Below are 20,058 nucleotides of genomic sequence, written 5' to 3' on the forward strand. Positions count from 1 at the left end.
AATAAATGTAATGAGTTCAATTGGATGAAAACTTACAACGACATGGAAAAACTGTTTGAGTCATGGAAAAAGAGAAAACTAACTACATTTGGCAAATCGTGTGTTGTTAATAATTTAGCTGTGTCAAAATTAATTTACATTGCATCTATTCTCCCACTTCCCGAAAATGATTTTATTAAGAAAGTCAATAGAGCCATTTTCAATTTTATTTGGAACAAACATGACAGAATTAAACGAAATACATTAATAGGAAAAATAGAAGAAGGCGGGATCGGTGTAATAGACATAGAACTCAAGTTAAAAGCACTGAAAGCATCTTGGGTTAATAGATTATCAGAGTCATGTTTAATTAATGAGGTCATTTGTGCTTATTTGAAAAGGGTCAACCTTAATTTGAACTACATATTATCAACGACTGAGAGAAATATGGAAGATTTCACAGTTATTAATCATATTCCTAAAGAACTATATATGATAAGAGTTAAATTTGGCCCCCATAATTCGCCATTTTTTAAGTGTTTCGGGTACAATAAAATGTTAACTAATTTTTTAGAAGAGTTGATATAAAATAAATTTTTCATCTATTTATTTGATTTATATGCACTAACTGGCAGTATATGACGTCAGAAGTGACGCCATTTCTATAATTCAATCAAAATCGGCCAAAAATTGACATTTTTCTTATATATTTACGAATGGGAAATATAGAGCGCATGCTTGAACAAGGAAAAATTTTTTGTCACTTATTAGTCTTGGCTAGATACATCTCTGATTAAAATATTTTATTTGTTCAAGAATGCGCTCTATATTTTCGGAAGGAAAAACTGCTTGAAAACAAGCTGTTTTACGCTAAAAATGCAAAAATGGCGTGAAAAGGTTGTCTTTACGATGTCATATTTCTAATTTGTGGGCACTTGAACCAAAATGAATATTATGTAAACACATCACATACATATCTGTATTAAGAAAACAAAGAATGATAGTAAAATGATGATGTTCATTTTAGGGGGCCATTTTAGGCCCTTATCATATATAGTCCTTTATCAAGAAATATTTTGTTGTTTTAATAGTTGTAAAAAAACAAAATAACATTCTTAGCATGTCAAACGTAACATTTGTACAACAACCCCTAAGGAACAACGAACTATTTAAGTATAAAGGCAAAACGTTGTGTTTTTTACGATGGATAAAAAGTGGTATATTATATGTAAAAAATCTTTTCAAGAAAGATGGCAAAATGAAAACACTAAATGAATTATCTGATATTTTGTTGAAAAAATGTAATTGGCTATGTGAATATAATATTTTACGAAACGTAATAAGACAACAATGTGTGAATTTTGATATGACATGTAGTCAATACACAAAAAGTAATGTTGAGAAAAGTTTAACATTTCATTTAGGATGGCATACAATAACAGACAAAAAATGTAAATTCTTTTATGAAAATTTGTTGACTACTAAGTTCCAAAAACCCATTTATAAATCCTATTATAAGAACATGTTTAACCTTCAAAAAGAAAACTGGAAAAGAATATACATTAATAAAATTAAAAATATATATGATAAGAACATATGTGAATTTAATTACAAATTATTGAATAATATATTAAGTTGCAATTTATTTTTACATCAATGTAAGTTAAGACCAAGCAGATGTTGTGATTATTGTCAAGACCCAACAGAGAACGTTGAACATCTTATTTTTGAATGTGACAATGTCAAAGAAATATGGTCAAAACTGTGTGCGATTTTGCATTTAGATATTATGTGGAAACATGTAATCATAGGCTTCTATTATGAAACTAATCTCAAGGTACAATTTTTGAATAATATTATATCTTATGTTGCTTATAGAATTTACAAATGTAAGATGTTATGTAAATTTGAAGAAAAAAATGAAACTTCTAAAAGTCTAAACGAATATATAAAGAATTACTTAATTACACTGTATAGATGTGAATTACATTACAATGTACTTAAAATCATCGAAATATTCATCAAAACTTAAAACATTAATAAATATATTGTGATGACTATTGTGTACCCTAGACACTTAGGGTCTGCCTATGTGTATATTTGCTACACCCGGGGACCATGTGATGGACTGTATGTAGATGTGTTTGTCCTACGGGTTAGCCAGGGTATTACATATACATTTACTTAATATATTTCTACCTTTTACTATGATAGCTTACTATGTACCAGTTTTTTCATATTTGTGTACACAATTTTTTTGTATGTGTGCACATGTATATTAGACGCAAGTATTGTGAGTCATAGTTATGCATATCTATATATTATCGACGTACATGTATCTCTAAATACATGTACATATTACATATTATATATTATATACCAAAATTAAAAACATTATTTCTATGTACAAATATTTATATATATAAACATGCATTAATATACATGTTTTAAGACAAATAGTTAGATACTTTTAAATGTCTTCTCAATGAAAACTTGTACATTATTTGTAGCATTAATATGAAAAATTAAGGAATTATACAAGATGTCTGTACGCTTATAATTGAAATTTTTGAAGTTTTTGTATATTTGTTTACTCTTGTGAATAATGTTGATAATAAAAAACAAAAAAAAAAATGTGGTTTATGGCCGATGAAAAAGAAGAAACATGAAACCTCGCCAGCTTGACTTGCTCACATCCATTACTTTCAACTACTTTTGCGATAGACTAGCCTCTTCTGTAGTTAAATTTCCTAAATAAGATTTGAATCGTGTGGCATTGTCTATAATTCTGCTAAAAATAGAATATTATGACTGAAATTAATATTTACAGATTGATCAAAATCAACCAAAATATATGTTAGATTGCATCGTTCCATGGAAATAAATGTAAAACGCAATACTTACTGTGATGATTTGACTGATCCACCATATTTTCTTGTATATGTCGAATTTCTAAATTCTTACTCCGAGATCTTAATGTAAGTTTATATTATTATCATAGGTATGTATGCTTATAAAAAATAGTGCTGTAGTAAAGGGCACATAAATGCAGTTTCCACTTACCTGAATTGTACATTCAAAAATTGAACATCATATAAAAATGATAAACTGTGGAATGGTATATATTATTTAACGTCGGTTGTCAGTTATTTTTAAATATTAATGGGGGCGTTATTTTATGGATTTGCTTCTATAAAATATGAATGAAATTCTGAATAAAACATTAAGGGATGTAATTTCGTCGATAAAGATGAGTCACAAATAGCTTTAATAAAATCATAATATGTGCTGCTTACCTCCTGTAGAGAATAAGTACAACTATAGCAACAAGTAGAATTACAGCAGTTGCGACACTTTCCCCATTTATTAGATTTTGCTGAAGCGATTGGGAACTAGTGGCATAGGCTAAATTTTAGAAAAAAATCATAACTGTATATATAGAAAATCGTTTCATCTTTGGTTTCATCTTCTATATTTTTAGACATGTTACGTCAGGTTTTACGATGCCGTTGCATTGTAACAAGTTTCAAACAAAATTATTGTACACATTGTCGAATCGGAATTTCTTTTAAGACACCTACAAAGTGTAATAAGATTTTGAAATTACAAAAAAACAGGATTGACAGACTGACTGACTGATTGACTGACTGACGGACGAGTTATAAACATAATACCTCTAACAATTCGTTGCGTGGGGTATTATATAAATAGTGCCTGTTTGGGAGGGTAACAGTTGAAATTGACATCCTGAGAAAACCATTGTCAACCGACGCGAAGCGGAGGTTGACAATGGTTTTCGAGGGGTGTCAATTTCAACTGTTATCCTCCCAAACAGGCACTATTTATTTTGTTATACTGAATGTCTTTTTTAAAATTTTTAAGAAAATTTTACTGCTTTTATATAGGAATAACGTGAATTCTACAGCGAACCGTATGCGCATAATTTTCGCGCATGTAACATTTTTTAATGTTACCCGTTGCCAAGTGCGTTGCTAACGCTGAGGGTAATAGTAAATATTATTAACTGCGTCTTAACCAATCAGATTTCAGTATTTGACATGAAAGTATAACAAAATATGATGTGTTTCATAAAAGAAAGAATTTCTTTTAAATATATTAAATTGATTTGCATTAAATGTTAAACAAATCAAAAATTTACAATACTTCTCTAAATTTTAACCAATATAGTTATTTTACTAGTTTATTCAAACCTATCCTTATACCATACAAAATATTCTTTGATGCTCTCAACTAGCATTTTATTTATGCCGTGTAATTTATGAAAATACTTACGTATTTTACACATTGACCCTGTATAACCTTCTTTACATCCGTTTAAACATACTCCATCTGAATGGAGACACTGGTTTACGTCACGGCAGTGTCCACATGTTTCGTTGCAGTCGACGCCATATGATCCTGTGGCACATGCTAATTAATGAAAATATACATATTTATATTTATGCCAGCAATATTTATCAAATAACTACATAACATAAACTGAACCTAGAGTTTAGTATTTAAACTTTGTTTTGAGAACCATCCATATAATCAAACAGTTTTGCTTGTTTAAAGCTGCTTGGTCCGATTTTATATCAAATTTTATGCACGCTTTTAAACGATGGCTATGCTTACATGTAGTATATGTATAATAATAGACATTGCAGTAGTTTTACCCGTCAATTATGCCAACTTTCAATGAAGAAAAATACGTACAAAATGTGCTAACAAAACTAACGACATTAAAAGGTACCGCGTTATTTCGCCTCATGTTAAATTTCACCCCTGACGACGAGACGGGTATGGTTGTATTACGAATTTGACATCGCTTTAAATAAAGGTCGAAATGATCAGACAAATTACAAAAAAACATGTGTACGTTTTGTTCGCTAATATTTCCAAAGTCTGTTTTCTTTACAATCGATGCATAGCATGCGGGTTGAATAACCCCAATCATTCGGGGGACGAAACCAAGCGGTTTCCTTTTCTAAACATTCCCGTGACGCATTTTGGTTTGTTTTTTCGTTTGCCCAAAGAGAAATTATTTTTATTTACTTTGAAAATTTCTAACTTTGAAAGGAGATTGATTCTGCTGTAGTAAATAGGAGAAAGTCCATAACTTTCTAAGATAAATGATTTGTATGAACAAAAAATTTGATACTGTAATTACAAAAAAATCGGACCAAGCAGCTTTAAATGAAAATGGGATACTTTTTGTGAGGTTTTATAGCTTAAGCAGGATAGAGAGAAAGCTTTAAATTACCACATTTATATAAAGAGCTCAAAACACGATATAGCACAAAGTAGAGTTTATCAATGTCATTTAAGGTAAGTCCTAACTTCTGAAAAAAAATCTCAAACCTGCACAAATTGATGTGTTTTTTATAAGGACAAACTATTTCATGTGTAATATAGTTAGAATTAATGGCAGCGAGACTAGATCAGCTTGCTGCCAGTTATCATTTATCGCGGGATTTTGTTCTACATCTTTTTCTTTTTGTTGTTTTCGATGTATTATAACGACTGTCCAAAAAGCATCATCTTTTTTTGATGACATTCAATACATTAAAAGTGTATTTAATAAAAAATGCATCTGCTGTACAGCTACAATTAAGTGATAAATACTTACCGTAAATCAGGTAATGTTTAGAGTGATATAATTTTCACTTTTTGGCGATCACGTTTTCATACGCAAAATCAACATTCCGAAGTGTTTGCTATTTTAATTTTTTTAAATCGCCAAAAACTTGCTATCGTCAATGCAAAAAAGTTACACATTATCTGCATTTTCGAAAATTTTGCAACACGCCAAAAAAGCTCCTTGATATTGTGTATCTGATTAATTTAAATCATAAATTTATCGAATAACACATTTTTATATTGAGTATAGAGAAAAAAAACAATGCAGTATAAACAAATTTTCAAGATCTTGATGATTACCTAGTGATATTAAATGAATTTAAATGGTATTTATTATACGTGTAACCAAACTGCAAATATACATGTATAACTATGGTATGTAAAATCATACTTTGAGTACAATTGTGTCCAGTCCAGCCAGGTTGACATCCAGAATCACACAAACCGTGTACATGATTACAACCTGTACAGGTGTCTTTACATCTTTCGGTACAGTCTTGTCCGAAATATCCATATGGACAAACTGATGAAATCAAAATAGGATATATTTATAAGTTTATTATTTCTATTTATGTATCCCTAAATCAATTCTTTAAGGTATAGTCAAGTTTTTTTACTACTAACTTGTTTTACACAATTCCTCGTGATAACCAGCATCACATCCTGTAATACACGTTCCATTAATGTGAGAACATTCTCGGACATCTCGGCAATGTCCACAAGCTTCCTTACAGCCATGACCGTAGAATCCTTTGTCACACGCTAGGAAAAGGATATATATAAAATTCTTTTTTAAAACTATTCAAAATTTGAAATATATGCATTGAATCAAAATGAATGTTGACCATAAATTTTGCCAGATGAAAATAAAATTTCCGATTAGCAAAATTATCATATTTAAAGGTATGTATTTCTTTCCAGAAAGTTCAGAGTTACGTATCAGTGTTAAGCATGGGCATCAACGTGTGGTTCAAAATACTCTAAGATATTTGACCGTATGCGTGTTTAAATTATTGTACCTTTCGTGCACCATCTATTTTTATTCATTTCAGATACAATACAATTTTGCTCAATTCGATACTATTCAGGCATTTTCCTAATGACTTTTGTTCTAAGCGATGAACCTATAGCACGATAAGATGGTTCATCCTACAAAATTTCAAACCTTATTCATATGCTCATCATTCTCTTAATTCAGCATTAGTGTTTTATTAAATTATTATAGATTAACGTCTTCAAAAATATACACCACCCAGCCTGTACAACGCGTTTTAAACATGAAATGTGTTATTGATATTGTTTCAACTTTTTTATTTTTTATTTATTAATTTTTTTGCACGTTCGTTTAAATGCTTGCCTAGTGTAAAATGCTTTATTTGATATAGATCAAATGAATATCACAGTATAAACTGCATAAATATGGTCAATAATTGAACCGCATTATTAATACCTTTACGGCAATTATTTCCTATCCAGCCTGCTAGACATCCAGACTCACACAAACCATTGATATTGTTACAACCGTTGCATCTGTCGTTACATGTGTCAGTGCAGTCTTGTCCAAAGAATCCATGTTGGCAGGCTGAACAAAAGAAAATATATTTAATACATATATATATATATATATAGAGAGAGAGAGAGAGAGAGAGAGAGAGAGAGAGAATAACAAATGTATACCTATTTCTTTATTATATCTGTATTTAATCTAATAATACCTGATTCACATCGCTGACCTCGGTACCCAGGCTTACAGCCCCGACAAGTGCCCGTCTCTATGTGACAGTACTGACAGTTAACGTCTGGACAGGAAATTGAACAGTTAGATCCATAATATCCGATAACGAGACACCCTTTGATAACAAAAGTGTCACTGTTAATTAATCTGTTGATCTGTATATCATTTTTGTAGGGGGGAAACAAAGTTTTTGTGTTATATAATGTTAAATTAAGGTTATAAGCGTACCTTAAATGACGTTCTTTCAAGTTCAAAAACACCTACTATCAATGTAACAAACTAATACCAATATATCTGTTGATATCTTCATGTTTTAGGTGTGGAACGGATTTTTTTAAAGGATAAAATGAAAATACTATTTTCATATATTTGAGTACTTTAAATAGTGTAGGAACTTCATCAAATATACTTTTGTAATCGTTCTATATTTGCTATTTTTTTAAAGATTCATATAAAAATGCTTTTCAATTCTGTGGATCGATAATATACATGCAGGTTAGGCTTTACAATATTCTCATAAGAGTTTAATTGTTTAGAAGTGTTTTCTCGCGGATTAGTTTTGTCACTTTTAACCGTTAAAATCTTATCATAAAATGCTTGAACATTAATGATGACAGTGCCCAAATTTTAGGTCTTTATTATGAAAAAAATACTAGTTACATAATTTTCAATGATCGCGGGCTAATTCAGCATTAGTCAAATGAACAACTCTAAAGTAATTTAATTTTGATTACGTAGAAAAAAATACTTATTTTATTATTATTATTTTTTATATTGTCTTTATTATTTTGTCTTGAATGAATGAAGGTTAATGATTTATAATGTTCTTTAAGCCATTACTATGAGTATTTAAGACAATATTTCACTTAAAATTTGATTTTGTACTAACATGCATTACTCAAACTCATCAATCCTTTTATTCGAAAAACGTTTTTCTAAAAATGGGCGAAGATGGTCGGCAAATGATTTTGATATGTAATATTGGCAACATTCTAAGAAGACACCTACCGTATACCTCCACTTCACATAAATCGGCTTCTGCATTTTTAGAATAGTCCTCAGGATATGCTACTTCTGGTAGTCTTTCATTGTAATAAATGACATATTGTCCATGCACAGTGCAGTTGGTGGTGATGACAGCGGGTATGGTTCTTGTTGTGAAATTGGTGTCCTTAAAACACAACACTCCTTCAGATTTATTCGTTGTATTTGATACATACACTGCGAATCCCAGAAATGATGGCGTGTAAAAAGTACCTGTGAAAGAGGTCATTTATTTAATTATATATGAGTAAACTACAAGGTCCTTGTTATACAAAATCATACATATGGGGAGGAACATGAAGGTAGCAAAGCGGCTCGGAAACTGCTCATAAATAAGAGCTACCAAACGAACATAAGGGAAAAGGGCATGCTCTTAATAACAGATCATGTCGTATATATTTTGTTATCTTTTGTCTCTTTGACCAATTGTGTACAGTATACGTGATAATATCTTCTAATATATCTTCACAATATTTATTTCAAACATGTTGATCGTCGAAAAACAATTTGTTAACAACAATTTGGTAAACTTTAAACAGTTCTTTCACCCGTTTTATAAGTTTTTAAATAAAGATAACTTCTAAGGACAGCCTTGTATCGAAAAATTAAAAAAACCCATAACAAAAGTATCAAATTAGTTGAAACTGTTAAATATTCATACTTCACAAAATCGTGAAAACATATCAGGCTGTTTGACGCATTAGTCGTCTCTCTGTTGTTTACTCTAACCAATTTTGGTATTATTATTTGGTATCAGGGGCCAAAAAATAGATAACCATACCCCATGATTTATTATTGCCAGTCACATAAAACACTGTGATGTGATGAATGCTTTGTATGCTGGACAGGTTGACCCACCACGTTGCCGTTTGTTGAGGCTCTGATGACGCACATTGACCACCACCTAATCTCAGGTCTGATTTCCGCCCATCGACAGCATTACTGGCGTCATGTATTTTGTCACCCCGTCTATACTGGTACTGCAGATACGCCGGTTTGTTGAGGGCAATGTTCACTGTGAATATACACATGATATAACTGTAACCTATATTCAAAATTATGCAAAGTTGTGCACTAGGAAAAACATGTATCGAGATTCAACTAAAAAATATAAATAAATCATAGTCTGTAAAACTTTCGCTCTTTTTGCATAACAATTTCAATATCACTACAAGACAATCAAAATTTGTTAATGGTTCGCTAACTTCTAACAAATTAAATCAAATTAATAAATAGGGAAACAGTTTTAAGTAATAAACATCCCTAATAATGACCTAATAAAATTGTAATGTACAAAAATAGCTCTCTTCAACATTTACTCATATAACGGATCGTTGTATTTTTGTATTTTTATAAGAGTTCTCTTTTCGGCAAAGAAGGTAGGCCAGATAAACCAAGACACAATTGCAGGTTACTGTCTTTCAATAGCAAGATGCAATGAGGGTGTCTTTACGAGATAGATCAGAAATAGATCAAAACAATTCTGAAAAGTATCACTCTTTAAAGGATAAATCACATTTATCATAGAAAAGGCAGGAACTAGTGTCGCTAAAGAGATACAAACAATTCTTGAGGTAAAATCAACTGCAGGTTGGAAAATAATGATGCCTATCAGACAATACTTAAATAAAATAGTTACAATAGTGTTTAAAATATTATATATCAAACAAGCCATTTTCAATCGAATTATTTCTTCCCACACGTTATTTTTTGTTTGCGAAATTTAAACAGTATCAATACTAAATATTGTATAATTGTTTTAAGATATGTTTTGCATAGTCGTAAACAAATAAAATTTGAAGAGTTATACTTAAACTACGTGTATTTTTATCAACAATACATTGAGAGTTAAAATTGATCGTATATATTTTCCCGTGGTGTTATTCCACTTAAAATTCAGCGTATATTTATAGGTCGGCAGGATATTAGGTCCTCGATAACATAACACACATAAGTTTCAATCAACTCTGTTCCGAGTTATTATAAATGTAAACTATGGTAAAATTTCAATAAACATTTCAATTTTTTATACAAATACATATCTATACAATTTGAGTTTTCATTCACCATTGATTTTCCCTATATTATTTTTTTGACTACATATTCTTCCATGTTGTTTTACAATAAAAATAACACATCTTGAACACCACAACAATTGTCAAGGACATTTAAGAATTTGTTTTCCAAGGTATATATGTAGTTACAAATTTTACTTGGAAAATGTACAATGTTTTGTACGCTGATATTTCCGTCTTCTAAAAGAACATGCCATCTATTTTATTATTATCAAACAATAAAGAATATATTATAAAACAATCAAAATTGTATATGTATTCCTTACTTTACATACAAACATAATATAAAAGTAAAGATACACAGTATTTACAAAGTTGTAATGAACATATTTTTGTAATGCAATTGATTTTCCTCTGTAATTAACCATGATAAAACTTAAAAAACAATCGATTTAAGTCTATTTTTTTAAAAAAAATCTTATTATATGTTTAGAACTCATAACTTTTACAAGGTAACACTTAAATAAAGATAGTAAATTTAAAAAAATTACAAACCATAGGCATGGTAAGCGTCTAAAAAATATATAATTAATAACAATCCGTTCATATTTGTGAATGGCTACATTAAGTGATATATAAATGTTGCTTTCCAATTAGTGAAATCAGGAAACAATTAAGAGATAATCATTTTAACACGAGGTTTTAATTTGAGGTTGTTGTGATATGTTTGAGTATATTCACAGGGAAGTCGGTATAATGTGAACGTAATCATATTTCAAGTGTGGAACTATACTAGAATGCAAAAAAATATGATAGGACATGAACGGAATGTTAGGAGGTCATTATTTGAACAGACCTAAATATACACTACCTTAAGAAGCTTCCAACAAGTTACAGGGTTTTTTGTAACTTTTGGGTTTTTTTTAGAAGAAGATTTTTGGAAAAAATCGAGTTTTATTAAATGTAATTTATTGTTAATATCTTAAAGTAGGGCTGGTAGCTTTTTTGTAAAATTTTATAAACTTTTATGAATACCGATATCAAATTATATAAACAATCTATATCTAGTGAAGAAGTGCGTTTCCATAGATGTTTAAATGCTTTGCCTCAACCTTTCTCTGGTTTATTGTTTAGTATTTCTTCATCAAGTCTATCTTAATCTCATCTTCATTCACATTCTCCTTCTGGATAATTAAAAACAATGTTTGTGATACAGAAATTTGGACCATACATTTTTGTCTTTTTCAGAAAAATATAAAAAAACGCAGGTCACGTTGTATTTGAAAACTTTTCACCTGATAATACACTAAAAATAGGACTAATCTTAAAGGAAACTATCTTTTTCAATCGCATGACAAGAGAAGGGTTTCTAATTAATAGTAAAACATTCTGTTTAACTCAATTCTCTTTAAATCACGCGAAAAGTTATCTAATTATGTAACTATAAAAACATTTTGTTTAACTACATATTGTTGACAGAAATGATCTGTAAAACTATTAATTAAATAATAGTGTAATAGTATTGTAGTCCGATAGACCTTACATGTACACTCTGTCTTGGGACAACATGTTCGATAAGAAAGAATGTGAATAACGCATGCCTCGTTTAAGTAACATCTCATATGTGAATAATATTTTTACACAGAAAAAAACATGGAATGGTAATTGTTTTCCTATTAAATTTGGTAATGTGTTATTTAAGACCATTAAACACCAACTCTGTTGATTGTTTATCTGTAAGAAAAATCATCAATCATCAATCAAAACATTAGTGAGACATTGAATGTATGCATTTTAATTGCAATGTTGAGAGGACAAATTGAAGGAAATGAATACTTACGTTTCGGGTTAGAACGACGTACTTGATAAAAATCAAACTAGGTCATGTTTTTATTCACGTGATGCTGTCCTTGACATATATTTTATATATTGGTACAAGTCGACGATTATATTTTTCATTTGGATTTAGAGGAAATGTCATTTTCATATTAGATCTTAAATAAAAACTTCAACGAAGGGACATGTTAATGCAGCAACCTAATGTGAACGTGAACGTTAAAACAACGAAAGTGTATGAATATAAATTCTGTATTGTGAAACTAGCATAACAATTTCATCCTGCAAAATTACACCATCCTTTACCGTTCTTTGAATAAAAAGACAACGTGGGCTTTTCAAACCCCTTTATTCTTTGCTCAAGCATAATTAATGACGCAGAGTAGACTTAAAGGACCGAATGTAAACAAATTCGTTGGTTTATCAAAATATGCCTATTCGTAATGAAAAATGGTTTCACCTTTGATATTCATATACTTAATAGTTATTTTTTTTTATTTCGGTCTGCATCTAACTGAAAACTTATTGGTTACTGCTACATGTAACTGAAATGAATCAGACGATCGTTAAAACTGTTCGTTTGAAATAAAAAGAGAAAATGTTAAGTAAGTTTTAAGCCACAAGCTGTTATTTTGTCATGCATTGTACATTCATCGGCGCTTACGCACCTAGGGCCGTACAATATCTGACAAAATGGTTTTTGGTTTATTATCACTATCGATATATTTTACACTGATCTCAGACAGTGTTACATCACAATTCAAGCGGCATTTTTTTTAAGAAGCTGCTGCATCCCTTAGGTTTACAGGGGTGTGTGACGGTGTATATAAACCAGGCTGTACAGGAAACACATGCAAAGAAAGTAAATTGAAGTTTTAAGAACTTGTACCTGAAAACTGATAATTGCAGTGCATTACAAATATGACAAAAAGTGATGTTACTATTTATGACGTAGAATGCAAACCTGGGTATTTCGGAACTCACTGTAGTAGAAAATGTGGCCAGTGTTTACGTGGTAGTGAATGTAATAATGCCAACGGAATCTGCTCAAAAGGGTGTTCTGATGGATTTCAAGGCACAGGTGCTTAAGGACAGGATCGAACCCCCCCTCCCGGGACTTTATTATTTTTTTTTAATTAAATTATCCGTTTATGACATATTTCTAATCTAATTTATACATTCATTGCCCCAAATTACCTAAAACAAATATTTTTTTTAAAAATCAGACCCTCTTCTTATATAATACAAGAAGGTTGCTAACTTCGTCCATCTAGAACCAACGGAAGTAAGGGTTTATCGCAAGGAAGATAACTCGTAACATATTTTTTTTATTTTCTCTTTTATGTCTTTCATTGTAATACACTCAGTATAAGTGCCTTCCTTAGATTTTCCAGTTCCCAAGACGATAAAAAAGTTTTCGCGGCTTGATAAGAATTCATACTTCTTATGAATTGTACTTTTTTCGAGTTTGTCATGCAATTTCATAAATCTCATGGAGTTGTCTTCCTTCCGATAAAACCTCACTTCCGTTGGTTCTAGATGAATAGGTTCAAAACTTGCAACTTGTCGGTGACAATTGCCCTATTTATTAAATAAATGTATTTACACGGGCATGGCATGCATATATTCAGTAAAGGGAATTATCGGCCTACGACATGAGGGCACCGTTTTTACTGGACGATGTAGTTTGATAGTACATTTCAACAAATATTCATCGGCAGTGCCTCTCGGCTGGCAGACGAAGTTAGCAACCTTCTTGTTTTATATATACAGAGAGTCTGATTTATTTTTAAAATGTTTGTTTTATGTAATTTTGGGCATAGATGAATAAATTAGATTAGAAATATGTCATGAAAGGATAATTTAATAAAAAGAGAAAAATAAAGTCCCGGAGGTCTATATATTGGGGCAGGGGGAGGGGGTTGGAAGGGGGGGGGTCGATCCTGTCCTCAAGCACCTGTGATTCAAGGGAGCCTATTGTAATGAAGGTTCGTACTATATATATTAAATGCCCGATAAGAAATTTGTAATACTTGGTTTTATTCTGAAAGGAATTTTTCTCAAAAAACATATATATCGTATAAGTTTTTATTCAGCCATCCTTGTTGCTTCTTGCTTAATAATCAAATACGTTTTAATTTAAAACCAACACGAATAGTGTTTATAATGTGAACAAATATATATAATTTTTCTGCGTGGAGTCGACACGTCAAACCGGAAGTTTAAGACATGCGACAAAACAGATAAAATGAGAGCGGTCAACCTAATTTATTCCGAGAAAAAGAGATGAGCCGTAAACTGGTTATTCATGTGCAGATCTAGAATGAGAGAGAGAGAGAGAGTGAAAGAGAGAGAAAGAGATAGAGAAAAAGAACGCATGCATGCTTGGATCTAGAGAGGGGGTAGAGGGTTCACCCCTCTCCCCCTGGAAAATTTATTAAATAAGTATACATGTACTTTACACCCTTCCCCACCATACCCAGGAAAAATTTCTAAATCCGCGCAGAGAAAGAGAGAGGGAGAGGGAGAAAGGGAGAGAGAGAAATAAATAAAAAATAGATATAGTATAAATATAAGTATAAATAAAAATTGGCGCAGAAAAACTCTCGAATTTTTTGTGTTTGTTTCTCTACATGATTATAATTTCCAATAAAACAGGAACTGACTCCCTAACATAGGACTCTTTGTAAACAGATTACAGAACTCTAAGTGGTATTTTTTTACATCGTATATATGAGGCTGTCGATTTCTTAACATCGTAACAATTATGCCTTGTTTTTCTTACATACATCAAATACATCGTGTGAGCGATGAATTCTGCGTAATATGCAAGGGGGGGGGGGGGGGGGGGGTCAAATCGGATACTTATGTACGTTTATAATTCATTTATTATAGTTATCTATGTACAATCATAATGTAAATCATATACCTGATATGTTATATATTGACATATAAATATTCAGTGCACTTTCTCACACACGACTGTTTGTAGAAAAATAACAGTACTTGAAGTGGTTCACTAGTATTACATACAATGTAGGCATCGGATTAACCACAGGCGAGGAGGGCGGCTTGGGATGAGTCCTCCCCCCCCCCCCCCCCCCACACACACTTTATTTTGCAAAGTGAGACACATTATAACCATGTATAATCTTTTTGTTAGTTCGTGATTTCCGATAAGTCTACCCCCCCCCCCCCCCGTCACTCACATTGAATATCCTTCCGACGCCACTGTATTACATCGTGTATATGAGAGCAGTGCATTCATTACTTTATGGTTGACAATGCGGCCTTTCAGCTTGTTTGTCTTACATACTCACATTGACTTAACTCTAGTGACAATAGGGTGGTGGGGGCTGTTGAGAAAGTTCGAATATTTGATGTTCATGAAGTAAAGGCTAAAGTGTTAAATACAGCCCCCTCCCCAATTTACCCACAAGAGAGAGAGAGAGAGAGAGAGAGTGAACGAGGAGGAGAGAGAGAGAGAGTCGTGTAACACTCTCTTCTATCAATTTTCATGACTGTATTTATAATTACATACATACTTAATTTGAAATTATTTCTAATCTTCATACATGTACAACGTACAACTGTAGTTATAAATACAGCCCTGACTAATACTTTTATAATATATATCTACATGTATGTTTATATCAGTGGGGTATGTTTGAATTTCCTGGGAATAGTGAGGTTATTGATCAGAGCAGAGAACCTAAAAGAATTCGGAACTGAGTGAAAGTCGTTGACATATACAAAGACAATGTCGCAAATACATCCACGTGGAGATCAAGTGTAGTAGTCCTTGAGATATATACACGTATCTCTCTCTCTTTTTCTTTCTCTCTCTGTTCTTCTCTCTCTCTGTCACTATCTGTCTCTCTCTCTCTCTTTCTATCTCTCTCTCTATTTTTTCTCTTTTTCTACCTCTCTTTTTCTTTCCCTCTCTGTTCTTCTATCTCTCTCTCTCTCTGTTCTTCTATCTCTCTGTCTCTCTCTTTCTTTCTCTCTCTCATCTCTCTCTTCTCTCTGTCTCTCTGTCTCTCTCTTTCTCTCTGTCTCTCTGTGTCTCTCTCTCTCTCTCCTCTCTCTCTCTCTCTCTCTCTGTCTCTGCTGTCTCTCTACTCTCCTCTCTCCTCTCTCTCTCTGTCTCTCTGTCTCTCTCTTTCTCTCTCTCTCTCTCTCTCTCTCTCTCTCTCTCTCTCTCTCTCTCTCTCTCTGTCTCTCTCTTTCTCTCTCTTCTCTCTCTCTCTCTCTCTCTCTCTCTCTCTCTCTCTCTGTCTCTGTCTCTCTCTCTCTCTCTCTCTCTCTCTCTCTCTCTCTCTCTCTCTCTCTCTCTCTCTCTCTCTCTCTCCTCTCTCTAGTTACAAAGCAGTACCCCCTGTCTGTCAACATCATGCATTAATGCATGATATATTTAATTATTCACATTGTTAAACACGTCACAAGTCAAACACGTAGCAAAATTGTCCCTTAAGTCTACATAAAAAAGGGAATGAACATGAAGTTGCCCCTCTTACGTGTTTAAGGAGCACGTACAACCATTGAAGTGAAAGAAAAGAAATTAACAGTTAAAGTAAAGGAAATTGAAATTGAAGTAAGAGTACGTACCACAAACCCCCCCCCCCCCCCCCCCCCACACACACACACACTTATTTTATTTTTTTTGTGCTTGTCAAGACTTTTTGGATGAGTCTGCCCCTTCCCTCAATTTCCAGAACGATGCCACATGCCTGTATAGATATATATAGTATCATCCTAATAGTATCGTCCATTGACATAATGTGCAACATATTATGTACACCTATATAGTTTATAGCACTTATGTTATTTGAATAACTATACATAATCATCAACGTCGTCATAATAACTTAAATTACAACCTTACAACCGACTTTCACAGTATAATTAAAAAAAAGGATAGGTGATATTAGCTGTAGTACAACTCTTAAAATTACTATATTTTTATTAACATAATGTGCAAGTGGGGTTGTGTGTGTGTGTGGGGGGGGGGGAGGGGGGGGGGGGGGGGGTGGGTTAAGTCCAGCAAACAGCCAGTGATGAAAAAAAATATTACAAGTTACATGGTAAATGACACCGCTCATAACGTGCCTCATTTGATTACGAATATGAGATTCGTAAATCGGGGTTTCCACACCCCCCCCCCCCCAAAAAAAAAAACAAAAACAAAAAAAAACACGCACATAGAAACAAACCTTTATCATCGAAGCAACGTGCCTGCATAACCTGAAATGTACATGTATATAACTATATGTAAGTATATGTAAGTAAGTATTTGTAAAATCTGTTTACCAGAGACGATCCTTGGCAACCTTTGGAAGCATGTTTATACAAACTTATAAATAAGTATCAGTGTCAATGATCTATGCCTGATAAGGGACGCTATATACTATATATATTTAAATCAAATCTGGATATGATTGCATGCCGCCTATTTTTGAGTTGGAAATTTTGGTTTTCTCTTTTCCTTTTTTGGCCAAAGGGCCAAACGCAATGGGTTATTATAAGGTCTCTTACAAAATTTCACCTTTTTAAATGCACTTAATATTATTATCTATGTTACAGGGTTTTTTTTTCCTCAAGTGGAAAACAAATTAATGGCATTTTCACTCTCTAACGAATATCGTGAACTGATACCTACTTTACATTTCTCAGGATCATAATTTACAAGCAAACTCTTGTAGAATCTAACTTTTATTAGTGAGCATCAGATGTTTCATTAAAGTTCATGGAGTGATCAATTTCTGATGAAAGTTGCTTTATTTCTGTAATTTAAAATTGCCTATAAATCACATTTCCCAAAAATAAAAACCCTGAAAAGTGTGCAGCGAATTACAGAATACAGGTAGAATTTCAATAGCTTGTTGGATTGCTCAATAGGGTATTGAGTTTGGTCTATTTAAAATTCTCCGGTTTTCTGTAATTCGCTGTATGAAAAACAAGTTGTAAAAATTAAAAAATGATAATATACCGGTTTACCATGTTAGCGTTAAAGAAAAGTTCAAATCAGTAAGTTTTACTTTGCATACATGTATGTAGCAAATTGTTTATTAAATTTTCCTAAACAAAAGACACGAAACTACTCCCCACCAGAAATAAACACACAAAAAAACAAAACAAAAAACCACAAAAAAGAACAAAAGATAGAGGAAAAATATTAGAAGGAATACTTTAAAAAATTCAAATAATGTACCTGTTTACCATGCTAGCGTTAAACAAAAGTTCAAATAAGTAAGTTTTCCTTTGCATATAGGTAGCAAAATGTTTACTTCTTAAACAAAACACTGAAAACCACACCCATCAAAAACAAACCGGCAATGGGCGTATCTAAACTGTGCTGCATATTGTGGATTCTGTAGTAAATATGTTATTTATCTTTGTATGAGAGAGAGAGAGAGCGAGAGAGAGAGAGAGAGAGAGAGAGAGAGAGAGAGAGAGAGAGAGTGAGAGATTGGACTAAGGAAGTAATTTACAAGTAATAATAAATGAGCATACATGTAATGCGCTGAGAGAGAGAGAGAGAGAGAGAGAGAGAGAGAGAGAGAGAGAGTTTCATCATGGTTCACATTATGATAATGGCATACAAATGTTGATGTAACATTTTGATATACTAGTGGCCTCGTAAGTTGTACAATCTTTCTATGTCTTAAGAAAAAATAAACCAAACTGATCTCTTGTCAGAAAAACCTTGTGATGACGTCATTATGGACTGCAAGGAGTATGGCACCGGGGCATGCAAAGGCCCGTATGTGTCATGGGCGACCAAGAACTGCGCAAAAAACATGTGGAATCTGTGATTTGAACAAACAAAGTACGTTATTTCTTTACCAACAATTCTTTGAGAAGAAAAAAAATAAACTAGGATTTAGATATCAGCCGGTTGTAAACAGAGAGTTTAGCCACCCCTTAAATACCACACGACTTCTTGTTGCTTGTTGATATACACAAATTATTAAGCTTTATATAAAAGGGTAAACTTGTATGAACCTGATTATTGATATTCATAAGTCCCTGATTAAAAAAATCTCACCAAACTGTCAAGGCTTATTGGTGACAATCTACCACCTCTCTTTGTTCTACATAGTATTTGAACCATGCAATGAGAAATGAATTCGATTTAAAAGCTACAAAAATACTCATAATTCAAACTTAACTCAATACACATATACTTTTATCTGGTTTATAAAGCTAAAACTTTATTTTTATACATATAAATGCTTTAACTGTCCAACTACGTTTAACAATACTCATAAACAACATTTACTTCTGAATACATGACTGTATTGGTAATTATAGAATAATTACACGGTGCATAAGAATAAAGTTTTCTGTAATATCTTTATTTTTAGAAGCCCAATGTGTATACAGTGACTGGATGACAGTGTTGGAAAGTTCCGTGAAGTGTGGGCGCGTTATAAAACGGAAGTGAGGTCGTTTACAAAGGTCAAGGACAAAACACCGGGGTCAAAAGACTGCAAAGAAGACTTAGAACGTTACACAGCATGTGGCCTTCAGCCGTGTTAGTACATAGAAGTGGCATGCAGATGCTATTTATAGAGTTTTGAAGAGGTCTCTGTTTGCACGATAAATGTCCTAAAGGAGTAAGTGTTTCTTTATTGTAGGTCAAAAAAAAAAGAAAACAAACTACACAGCAAAAACATTAAACCGATATATCAATTTTTTTGTGCATATGTGTACAGATATACATGTATATATTTATATGTTACAAATCGTAGATTTCTTGTTGAACATTCATTGTTTAATGATAAAAAATATATTGTTTAATAGGAA

The 20,058-nt window shown here is 32.2% G+C and overlaps 1 protein-coding gene and 1 pseudogene across 1 annotated transcript; one reads left to right on the plus strand and one right to left on the minus strand.

Moving 5' to 3' along the window:
• Positions 1-2,836: 2,836 nt before the first annotated feature.
• Positions 2,837-10,318, minus strand: LOC128172122 (multiple epidermal growth factor-like domains protein 11). The gene is made up of 9 exons (XM_052837888.1): positions 9,180-10,318; positions 8,363-8,611; positions 7,335-7,469; positions 7,070-7,201; positions 6,244-6,381; positions 6,011-6,142; positions 4,273-4,410; positions 3,276-3,384; positions 2,837-2,951 (listed from the first exon to the last, which is right to left on the minus strand). The coding sequence occupies exons 1-9, from the start codon at positions 9,427-9,429 to the stop codon at positions 2,837-2,839; spliced, it is 1,398 nt and encodes a 465-aa protein (XP_052693848.1). The 5' UTR covers positions 9,430-10,318.
• Positions 10,319-18,555: 8,237 nt separating this feature from the next.
• On the plus strand, positions 18,556-19,791 carry LOC128174217 (uncharacterized; annotated as a pseudogene).
• The last annotated feature ends 267 nt before the right edge of the window (positions 19,792-20,058 follow it).

Source organism: Crassostrea angulata, chromosome 2 (assembly GCF_025612915.1).
Source record: "Crassostrea angulata isolate pt1a10 chromosome 2, ASM2561291v2, whole genome shotgun sequence".
Taxonomy (NCBI): Eukaryota; Metazoa; Mollusca; class Bivalvia; order Ostreida; family Ostreidae; genus Magallana; species Magallana angulata.